Source organism: Esox lucius, chromosome 24 (genome assembly GCF_011004845.1).
Source record: "Esox lucius isolate fEsoLuc1 chromosome 24, fEsoLuc1.pri, whole genome shotgun sequence".
Classification (NCBI taxonomy): domain Eukaryota; kingdom Metazoa; phylum Chordata; class Actinopteri; order Esociformes; family Esocidae; genus Esox; species Esox lucius.
This window is the reverse complement of record NC_047592.1, coordinates 4,796,267-4,808,594: the sequence shown is the minus strand read 5'-3', so window position 1 is coordinate 4,808,594 and position 12,328 is coordinate 4,796,267. Positions and strand designations below refer to the sequence as shown.

Sequence of the window (12,328 nt, the reverse complement as noted above, 5' to 3'; positions counted from 1 at the left end):
TTCATGGATGACTAAGGATATGATGTTTCATGGATGATTAAGGATATGATGTTTCATGGATGACAAAGGATATGATGTTTCATGGATGACTAAGGATATGATGTTTCATGGATGACTAAGGATATGATGTTTCATGGATGACGAAGGATATGATGTTTCATGGATGACTAAGGATATGATGTTTCATGGATGACTAAGTATATGATGGTTAATGCATGACAACAGATATGATGTTTCATGGATGACAACGGATATTATGTTTAATAGATGACTAAGGATATTATGTTTCATGGATGACTAAGGATATTATGTTTCATGGATGACAAAGGATATGATGTTTCATGGATGACTAAGTATATGATCTTTCATGCATGACAACGGATATGATGTTTCATGGATGACTAAGGATATGATGTTTAATAGATGACTAAGGATAGGATGTTTCATGGATGACCAAGGATATGATGTTTAATGGATGACAACGGATATGATGTTTCATGGATTACAAAGGATATAATGTTTCATGGATGACTAAGGATATGATGTTTCATGGATGACAACGGATATGATGTTTCATGGATGACAGCGGATATGTTTCATGGATGACAGCGGATATGATGGTTAATGGGATTCTCTCAGGCTTATTAAGTCCTTGACCCCCTGCTAACACCCCCCCATCTTCTCTTTCCCTCCTCCCGTCCTCTCCTCTGCTTCTCGGCTCCTCTCATCCCCTCCTCCCATCTTCTCCTCAGCTACTCCCATCCTCTCTGCTCCTCCTATTTGCTCCTCAGCTCCTCCCATCCTCTCTGCTCCACCCATCCTCTCTGCTCCTCCCATCCTCTCTGCTCCACCCATCCTCTCTGCTCCTCCCATCCTCTCTGCTCCACCCATCCTCTCTGCTCCTCCCATCTTCTCTGCTCCACCCATCCTCTCTTCTCCACCCATCCTCTCTGCTCCACCCATCCTCTCTGCTCCACCCATCCTCTCTGCTCCACCCATCTTCTCTGCTCCCTCTTGAAGCAGTCAGTCTTTGGTATGGTTTCTCTGCTCTTAGCTGCACCAGAAAACCAACAACAACAAACCCAGTCTAAAGCCTTTCATCTTAACATGTGCAGACATACAGGCAGACATACAGGCAGACGTTGACAAACACACACACACACACACACACACACACGTACTCCATGAAGTACACATTGACTAGAGTTTCTGGGTCATTGGCCATTTCCTGTCTCTGGTGCAGGAAGTCATACAGCTACGCTTGGTTTCTAATCATGCTTCTTTAATTAGCGACAGAGATGAGTCACTATATTTGTTAAATCATGGAATATTATTCTAGAATTGTGAGAATATTTTCTTGTCTTCTTTCTCTCTCCTCCCCATGTCTCCCTAACCCCTCCCCATGTCTCCCTACCCCCCCCCATGTCTCCCCAACCCCTCCCCATGTCTCCCTACCCCCCCATGTCTCCCTCCCATGTCTCCCCAACCCCCCCCATGTCTCCCCAACCCCTCCCCATGTCTCCCTAACCCCTTCCCATGTCTCCCTAACCCCCCATGTCTCCCCAACCCCTCCCCATGTCTCCCTACCCCCCCATGTCTCCCTCCCATGTCTCCCCAACCCCCCCATGTCTCCCCAACCCCCCCATGTCTCCCCAACCCCTCCCCATGTCTCCTAATCCCTCCCCATGTCTCCCTAATCCCTCCCCATGTCTCCCTAATCCCTCCCCATGTCTCCCCAACTCCTCCCCATGTCTCCTTAACCCCTACCAATATCTCCCCAACCCCTCCCTATGTCTCCCCAACCCCCCCCATGTCTCCCTCCCTATGTCTCCCCAACCCCCCCCATGTCTCCCCAACCCCTCCCCATGTCTCCCTAACCCCTCCCCATGTCTCCCCAACCCCTCCCCATGTCTCCCCAACCCCCCCATGTCTCCCCAACCCCTCCCCATGTCTCCTAATCCCTCCCCATGTCTCCCTAATCCCTCCCCATGTCTCCCTAATCCCTCCCCATGTCTCCCCAACTCCTCCCTATGTCTCCTTAACCCCTACCCATATCTCCCCAACCCCTCCCCATGTCTCCCTAATCCCTCCCCATGTCTCCCTAATCCCTCCCCATGTCTCCTTAACCCCTACCAATATCTCCCCCACCCCTCCCTATGTCTCCCCAACCCCCCCATGTCTCCCCAACCCCTCCCCATGTCTCCCTAACCCCTCCCTATGTCTCCCTAACCCCTCCCCATGTCTCCCTAACCCCTCCCTATGTCTCCCTAACCCCTCCCCATGTCTCCCTAACCACTCCCCATGTCTCCCTCACCCCTCCCCATGTCTCCCTAATCCCACCGCATGCCTCCTCAACCTCTTCATCATGTTTGCTTTAAGTTTACTTGTCATTACAGATTAAAAACAGCGTCATTGGCAGTGAAAAGCTTGTTTTCCAAAACTTCCACAACAGTGCAGGCCTTAGTATAACAACAGAAAGGTGGTAATAGCGTCAGTCTAACACTAGCTGCAAGCAGTGTTTAGCAGGTTTCAACATTCAGCTGGTAATGTTATTCCCTCTGGTGCAATGATACATTATCAAATAATGAATAATGAATGATGGAATGTCAGACGCAATAGAATGACTATGTACATAATATTACCAACAGTTGTGCACGAGTGTAGTATTACCTTGGTAATGAATGAGGTGTTACATGTGCAATAGATCAAGTAGAACGACTGTTTACATAATAGCAACGACCAGAATATAAAGGGCAGTGATGCAGGGTGAGTGTAAGTGTTAGGTAGTTGGGTGAGTAAGTGTTGGGTAGTTGGGTGAGTAAGTGTTGGGTAGTTGGGTGAGTAAGTGTTGGGTAGTTGGGTGAGTAAGTGTTGGGTAGTTGGGTGAGTAAGTGTTGGGTAGTTGGGTGAGTAAGTGTTGGGTAGTTGGGTGAGTAAGTGTTGGGTAGTTGGGTGAGTAAGTGTTAGGTAGCTGGGTGAGTGTAAGTGTTAGGGACTGACTGAGATGCTCATGGGATCATGTGATCTTGTTGAATGAGCCAATCCTAAAACAGTTGTAAAACAGTTCCTAGTGACTTCCTGGGAAGCCCACACATATTCCAGAGTGTAACTTCATAACATTGCGTCTTCAGAAATAGTAAAGTAAGCGTCGATGAAAGTTATGAATCACTCAGCACTAAAACAAGGTAAATCCCGTTTATTGACGACATTTGACTAATCCTCAATTTGACAAGAAGCTTCATCGGGCTTGGGTTTAAGTTTTGGACTAAAGTTAGAATAAGTCTTAGAATTAGGATGAAATGTAAGCATTAAATATTGCTTTTAACAGTCAGGGTTACGTTTTGGTTTGGGTTGGGTTCAGGGTTAGGAAATCGTCACTAACCCTACCCCTCCCCCAAAACCTATTTTTTGACATGTACTAAATTGATGTGTTTGTGTGTGTTGGTTTTTATGTGTGTCTGTGTGGTGTGTGTTTTTGTGTGCAGGGAGTGGGCGTGGTGTTCTCTCACACGGCAGAGGGAATGGATTGTGTTATAACAGATGTTACTAAAGACATTAGTGTGGCGGGGAACAGAAATGCTACATAGCAACACACAACCCTCTTGGTTTCCCTTTATCTGACTATCTTTCTCTCTGTCTATCTGTCTTCCTGTCTGTCTTTCTGTCTGTCTATCTCTGTCAGTCTGTCTATCGCGCTCTCCGCCTGTCTGTTTCTGTCTGTCCGTCTGTCAGCCTCTACCTCTTTGTTTCTTTGTCTGTCTGTGTGTGACACTCATTCACTGTCTCCTTTCTCTCTGTCTCTCTTTCCTTCCCCTCCACTCAGCATCCTTTCTCACTCCTCCCTCTCGCTTCTGCCCTCTTTTATTCGCCTCCTTCCTCCTTCACTCCTATCCTCCCTTCGCTCTCCTTGTCTTACTCCCTCCTTTATTCATGTTCTATCTAGTTTTCTAATGATTGTTCTTTTCTCCTGTTTTTTTTCCGTTGGAGTCATATTTAATTCTAATCATATTATCCCACTTATAAACCTCCAATATGAGTCTCTGTTTCAGGAAGTGTGTGTGTGTGTGTGTGTGTGCATTTTTAACGGGCAGTGTTCAAGCTAATGCATATTCATTTTTCAGCTATATTTATTTTCTAAATGTGTGTTTCTTCCATGCTCTGTTGTGTAAGATTATCATGTTCTAGCAGTTAAATGTGTGTGTTTGTTTGATCGGGTTTGTGTGCATATACGCGTGTGTGTTTGTCTGTGTGCGAGAGCAAGTGAGTGTTGAAACATAATCTGCAGGCTAATGAGAACCCTTAATGAGAAAATGCAGAGAGGGAAGAGATGGAGGGAGAGAGAGAGATAGATTGAGGCAAAGAGAAAGAGGGGAGAGAGGACACAACAAGGTGAGAGTATGAAAGAGAGACAGATTGAAATATATATACATAGAGAGAGAGAGAGAGAGAGAGAGAGAGAGAGAGAGAGAGAGAGAGAGAGCGAGAGATAGAGAGACAGAGAGATAGAGAGAACTGTGATTCAAAAAGTGACATTTATTTCCTGAAATATAAAGACAGAATTGCCCAAATCTTAAACTATTTGCTGAGGAGCAAATGTGAATTTTCTCAGGTGAAAAGGCACAGGAAGTAGAACTCATGAGTGAATATATTTTATGGCATCACTATTGCAGTCTAAACATGTTAGTTTTGGCCATAGTGGGAATCATCCATTCATGCCATGTCATGGCCTTGACTATGTACAGACTCAGTGATCATGGTCTTGACTACGTACAGACTCAGTGATCATGACCTTGACTATGTACAGACTCAGTGATCATGGTCTTGACTATGTACAGACTCAGTGATCATGGCCTTGACTATGTACAGACTCAGTGATCATGGTCTTGACTATGTCCAGACTCAGTGATCATGGCCTTGACTATGTACAGACTCAGTGATCATGGCCTTGACTATGTACAGACTCAGTGATCATGGCCTTGACTATGTACAGACTCAGTGATCATGGCCTTGACTATGTACAGACTCAGTGATCATGGCCTTGACTGTGTACAGACTCAGTGATCATGGCCTTGACTATGTACAGACTCAGTGATCATGACCGTGACTATGTACAGACTCAGTGATCATGACCTTGACTATGTACAGACTCAGTGATCATGGTCTTGACTATGTACAGACTCAGTGATCATGGTCTTGACTGTGTACAGAGTCAGTGATCATGGTCTTGGCTATGTACAGACTCAGTGATCATGGTCTTGACTATGTACAGACTCAGTGATCATGGCCTTGACTACGTACAGACTCAGTGATCATGGCCTTGACTGTGTACAGACTCAGTGATCATGGCCTTGACTACGTAATCAAATGAAACGTTGACAAACTCCCAAATTTGACAGTCCAATCAGAGCAGCACGGCCTGTGACCCATTGCCATGGATAAAGGACGACCCGTGGGAAACCAACCTGAACATCACCCACATTCATTATTAAGTCTTTATTTTTACTATGTCATTGCCACTCGTAACTATTTGCACTATTTGCATCACTCTACATGGATACAAAAAATGCCTTGAGAAATGTCTACTTAAGATGGTGGACTGGTTTATTTTAGTCTTCACTTTGTTGTTTTGTTACACCCCTTGTTGCCATGGGTTTCCCTACATGCAATCTGTTGGTTTGCTCTGCTCCTGCCAAGTCTTCTGTCCGTCACTATTAACCCTGCCCTGCCCCGCGGAAAGCCTCTTGCTGTCGTTGTGAAGGCTGTTCTACGTTGACCTTCAGGGTAAACTGGAGGTTGAATAGATGAATGACTCCTTTTTATGCCCACAAAATAAATACACCATTTCCATTTCCGCTCCCTCTCCCCTCTCTCCTGTCTCCTCTTTCTCGGTAGCCAGCATGTTTTGTATTCTGCACTTCTCTCCCAATCGCTCCCCTGTTCTCCCCCACATAACAAGAGAGGCAGAAATTAATTAGGAATCTCTCATTTGAAAATAGAAAATGTCTGCCAGGAAGGAAGCAAGGGAAGAGTTGAGCAGCAGAAAGAAAACACAGAGATCAGATATGTGCTCGTGTGTGTGTGTGTGTTTGAATGCATAATGTCTGAATGCATAATGTTCACCCATTCTGAAAACGTATTGACGTGGCATCGTGTGTGTGTGTGTGTTTGTGCAGTTGTGTGTGCCTGCCTGTGTAATTTCTTGAGTGTGTGCGTTTGTTCTTTGACTACGAAAGTGGTCCCCTGGGGGGAGATTTCTCCGGTCCCCATGAGGAGAAATCCTGGTTTTGGCTTGGGGATTAGGTTCAGGATAAGAACATGGGTTTGAATTATGGTTGGGGGAAAGGAAAAACAGGATTTCAAATGGGAATCATGTTTTAGGTCCTCACAAGGATGGTACATTTTGAACTTGTTTTTGAATGTGAGTTTGTCTGTTATCTTGCTGATCCGAAAAGGGGCCAGTTTGACTCTCCTGAATATTGAGCAGGCTGATGAACAGGGACAGTATAACAGTTCTGGAGTTAAACAGCCTCTACCAGACTGACCCACCTGTTGATAAACAGAGACAGTATAACAGTTCTGGAGTTAAACAGCCTCTACCAGACTGACCCACCTGTTGATGAACAGAGTCAGTATAACAGTTCTGGAGTTAAACAGCCTCTACCAGACTGACCCACCTGTTGATGAACAGAGACAGTATAACAGTTCTGGAGTTAAACAGCCTCTACCAGACTGACCCACCTGTTGATGAACAGAGTCAGTATAACAGTTCTGGAGTTAAACAGCCTCTACCAGACTGACCCACCTGTTGATGAACAGAGACAGTATAACAGTTCTGGAGTTAAACAGCCTCTACCAGACTGACCCACCTGTTGATGAACAGAGTCAGTATAACAGTTCTGGAGTTAAACAGCCTCTACCAGACTGACCCACCTGTTGATGAACAGAGTCAGTATAACAGTTCTGGAGTTAAACAGCCTCTACCAGACTGACCCACCTGTTGATGAACAGAGTCAGTATAACAGTTCTGGAGTTAAACAGCCTCTACCAGACTGACCCACCTGTTGATGAACAGAGACAGTATAACAGTTCTGGAGTTAAACAGCCTCTACCAGACTGACCCACCTGTTGATGAACAGAGCCAGTATAACAGTTCTGGAGTTAAACAGCCTCTACCAGACTGACCCACCTGTTGATGAACAGAGTCAGTATAACAGTTCTGGAGTTAAACAGCCTCTACCAGACTGACCCACCTGTTGATGAACAGAGTCAGTATAACAGTTCTGGAGTTAAACAGCCTCTACCAGACTGACCCACCTGTTGATGAACAGAGACAGTACAACAGTTCTGGAGTTAAACAGCCTCTACCAGACTGACCCACCTGTTGATGAACAGAGACAGTAAAACAGTTATGGTCTGTCTATAGACTTCTGTAGAAATACATGGCCTTTACATTTTTTATGTGATTTCTGGATTCATATTAAGTATTAAGTATTTAAACTATTTCAAATGTGTGTCCTGCCTGACTGTCTATCTATGTGTGTATGTGATTGTGTTACTGTCTGACTGTATGTCAATATATGTGTGTGTGTTTGTGTGTGTGTGGGTGATTGTGTTCCTGTCTGACTGTGTGTGTGTGTGTTTGTGTGGGGCCGTGTGTGTCTCTCTGTGTCTATCTGTCTGTCCTCTGTGTGTGTCAGTGTGTCTGTGTGCGCCTCTTTCTGTTTGCCTGACCTCGCTCCCTCGCCATTATGCTATGATAATGGACTTTACTTGTTCAGTGATATTGGATGGATCTGTCCAGTCTATTCAGGTCTCATGAATCTGTGACCTCTCCTTTCACATGCAGGCTCTGTGTGTGTGTGTGTGTGTGTGTGTGTGTGTGTGTGCTTGTGAGAGGGAGAAGGATGAAGATTTACTGTCCTGTGCTCTCACCAAGACAGCGTGAATCCTCCCCTATACCCAACAGATCTTGAAGTACTACAGTACTACAGTACTACAGTACTACAGTACTACAGTACTACAGTGTAGAACTACGACCAGATCTTCTCACGGTTCAGAAGTTGTAACTTACTTGACAGACGGGATGGAGGTGAAACCCAAGTAAAAACAAATGTTTCTAATTATGTTTAGGCAAACATTTGTCTGTGGTTAAGAATTAGCTTTCCCTGAAAAAAAGAGATTCTGAAATGGAGGTCAGGATATCCCTAACCCTCCCACTCCTCAGGGGCTGCTGGGACATTTCCAGCGAGTCCCCACATTCGTCAGACTGCAGCGCAGTCCAAGCTCGACCCGGGACGGTGGTGGTCAGCTTGATGCTTACAGAACAGCCCCTTAAACCTTTTACATGCCTCTTTCATTTTCACTTCCTTCCCATGGCGCTCTCACCCCGTCTGTGTTTCCTGTCATTTGTGTTACTCTGGCGGCTTTCAGAAGTGTGATTTGGGGACACTCCGCCTGACACATTTTGGGTAACATGTCTTTATGCCTGAATAACCTGTCAGCGGTGTTCCTTTCCCAATGTTGCTCTTTGATTCTCACCTCTGTGGCTTTCATTTACCCCATCCCTCTTTCACTCTCTGATTCTCTCCATCCCTCTTTCACTCTCTCTGATTCTCTCCATCCCTCTTTCACTCTCTGATTCTCTCCATCCCTCTTTCACTCTCTCTGATTCTCTCCATCTCTCTTTCACTCTCTCTGATTCTCTCCATCCCTCTTTCACTCTCTCTGATTCTCTCCATCCCTCTTTCACTCTCTCTGATTCTCTCCATCCCTCTTTCACTCTCTCTGATTCTCTCCATCCCTCTTTCACTCTCTCTGATTCTCTCCATCCCTCTTTCACTCTCTGATTCTCTCCATCCCTCTTTCACTCTCTCTGATTCTCTCCATCCCTCTTTCGCTCCCTCTGATTCTCTCCATCCCTCTTTCACTCTCTCTGATTCTCTCCCTCCCTCTTTCACTCTCTCTGATTCTCTCCATCCCTCTTTCACTCTCTCTGATTCTCTCCATCCCTCTTTCACTCTCTGATTCTCTCCATCCCTCTTTCGCTCTCTCTGATTCTCTCCATCCCTCTTTTGCTCTCTCTGATTCTCTCCATCCCTCTTTCACTCTCTCTGATTCTCTCCATCTCTCTTTCACTCTCTCTGATTCTCTCCATCTCTCTTTCTCTCTCTTTGATTCTCCTCTGTCTCTCTGGGTCCTAACCGCAGTCTTTGGCCCCCGATGTGAAGTGGTGTGGTCCGGGGATTGGAACGTGTGTGTATTCGGTGTGTGTTCGGTGTGTATTCGGTGTGTATACGGTGTGTGTTCGGTGTGTGTTCGGTGTGTATTCGGTGTGTGTTCGGTGTGTGTTCGGTGTGTATTCGGTGTGTGTTCGGTGTGTATTCGGTGTGTATTCGGTGTGTGTTCGGTGTGTGTTCGGTGTGTGTTCGGTGCGGTCCGCCACTAATGAGAGGTGATGAATCACGCCGTTCCACTTGTATGTGGTGCTTGTTAACATTGAGTTATGCTCACTTCCCGTGTTTTATTTATCACAATCACAATTTGTCTTCCCTTTCTTTCCTCTTTTGCTGCCTCAGTTTGACCCTGGTGTGTGTAGCTGTGTGTGACTGTGCAGTGGGCTGTTATAGAGTCCCCAAGGCACTTAAGGAAGACTGCGTGACACCCTTATGTCAGGTCACTAAGCCTTCCGTCTCTCTCTCCAGTGTGGACCTGGTCCACGCCCAGCTGAGGGTCTGCGAGGGGCGGAGCCTGTCAGAGCTGGGGCTGATCCAGGAACAGATTAGGGTGAACGGTTGTGCCATCCAGTGTAGAGTCACTACCGAGGACCCAGCCAGAGGCTTCCAACCGGATACCGGACGCCTGGAGGTAGAGACACACACACACACACACACATACACACACTTCTACAGTACACACACTCCTGCAGAACACACACACAGCCACAGTACATACACACACACAATGAAAGACGAACACCAAATGAATAAAAACATCGCCTTTTAACAGACTGCAGGGCTTGAACTCACAACATTCTACACACACAACCTCAACAATCATAGTTCCCACTGACAGTATTAAGTGGTTTTAAAGAAAGTAGGTATGAGTCTCTGCAGTTAAAGACAGCGAATATGAGTCTCTGCAGTTAAAGATAGCGAATATGAGTCTCTGTAGTTATAGACAGCATGTATGAGTACCAGTAGTTAAAGAAAGCATGTATGAGTACCAGTAGTTAAAGACAGCATGTATGAGTACCAGTAGTTAAAGACAGCATGTATGAGTACCAGTAGTTGAAGACAGCATGTATGAGTACCAGTAGTTAAAGACAGCATGTTTGAGTACCAGTAGTTGAAGACAGCATGTATGAGTACCAGTAGTTAAAGACAGCATGTTTGAGTACCAGTAGTTAAAGACAGCATGTATGAGTACCAGTAGTTAAAGACAGCATGTATGAGTACCAGTAGTTAAAGACAGCATGTATGTGTACCAGTAGTTAAAGACAGCGTGTATGAGTACCAGTAGTTAAAGACAGCGTGTATGAGTACCAGTAGTTAAAGACAGCATGTTTTTAAAAGTAGTTAAAGACAGCATGTATGAGTACCAGTAGTTAAAGACAGCATGTATGTGTACCAGTAGTTAAAGACAGCATGTATGTGTACCAGTAGTTAAAGACAGTGTGTATGTGTACCAGTAGTTAAAGACAGCGTATATGAATCTCTGTAGTTCAAGACAATGTATATGAGTAGCTGTAGTTCAGTGGGCTGTGGTGAATTGCTGCTCCTTGTACTCTGCTTATCATTGTCACTTTGCTTTAATGCTGTGTGTCTGATGTGAAAGTGTGTGACTGTTGATGTGAGACGTAATGGGTGTTGACAGAAAGGTCCCAAATAGGTCCCAGAGTGCTTTGTTGTCAGGTCACCTCGCCCTTCAGACCCCTGGAATACACACACACACACACACACACAGACGCACACACACAGACGCACACACACACACAGACATAGACACAGACACACACAGAGTCACACAAACACATGCGCACACACCCGCACACACACACACCAACCAGGTATGACAAGATGATGACAAGATACATGACAAGATACACACAAACACACGTATTTTAAGAACTCTATTCGATTCCACAAATTACAGTTGAGAGAAGTCACCCTAAATCACCTTTAGAAGCGTGATGGTCCTGGGGCGGTGGATGGTCCATGGGGCGGTGGATGGTCCCGGGGCGGTGGATGGTCCCGGGGCGGTGGATGGTCCATGGGACGGTGGATGGTCCATGGGGCGGTGGATGGTCCTGGGGCGGTGGATGGTCCATGGGGCGGTGAATGGTCCCGCGGCGGTGGATGGTCCCTGGGGCGGTGGATGGTCCCTGGGGCGGTGGATGGTCCCGGGGCGGTGGATGGTCCATGGGACGGTGGATGGTCCATGGGGCGGTGGATGGTCCCTGGGGATGGTCCCGGGGCGGTGGATGGTCCCGGGGCGGTGGATGGTCCATGGGGCGGTGGATGGTCCCGGGGCGGTGGATGGTCCATGGGGCGGTGGATGGTCCATGGGGCGGTGGATGGTCCCTGGGGCGGTGGATGGTCCCTGGGGCGGTGGATGGTCCCTGGGGCGGTGGATGGTCCCTGGGGCGGTGGATGGTCCATGGGGCGGTGGATGGTCCCTGGGGCGGTGGATGGTCCATGGGGCGGTGGATGGTCCATGGGGCGGTGGATGGTCCATGGGGCGGTGGATGTTCCCGGGTTGGTGTCTCACCACCTTGTCACATAAACTGAGTGCTGTTCACTCACGGTTCTTTTCCAGCCTTCTGCATTCATCTCTCTCTCTCTTTACCCTCCTTTTTCATCTCCTCTCCATTCCTCCCCTGTGGTCAGTCCCTGAGGTGTGTTTGTATGTGAGTAGGTGTGTGTGTGTATGTGGGAAGGTGTGTGTGTATGTGGGTAGGTGTGTGCGTGTATGTGGGTATGTGTGTATGTGTATGTGGTTAGGTGTGTGTGTGTATGTGGGTAGGTGTGTGTGTAGGTGTGTTTTCTGTGGCGCTCTGATGTTAGCCACTGTGGGAGACATGAGTGCTTCTCATTTTTCACCACAAATCTCTCCCCCTCTCTCTTTTGTCCCTCTCTCTCCCTCATTTCTGTCTCTCCCATTTTCTCCCTCTCGCTGCTCTCTTTCTCATTAAAATATCTTTACTGGCATAGGACACAATAGAAAAATCATATAGTGAATAATAATCAAGAACAATTGTGATAATGGCAAATTATTGAATGACAACGGTATATCTCTCTCTCTCTGTTTTTATCTCTTTTCTTTGACTCTC

General features: G+C 46.5%; 1 protein-coding gene across 1 annotated transcript in view; it reads left to right on the top strand.

The window, feature by feature from the left end:
• LOC105030915 (pyruvate carboxylase, mitochondrial) overlaps window positions 1-12,328 on the top strand; it is a 202,581-nt gene that overhangs the window by 39,743 nt on the left and 150,510 nt on the right. Inside the window, exon 11 of the mRNA XM_029117567.2 lies at window positions 9,702-9,864. Coding sequence (XP_028973400.2) covers window positions 9,702-9,864 — 163 coding nt within the window. The remainder of the gene's footprint in view (window positions 1-9,701; window positions 9,865-12,328) is intronic.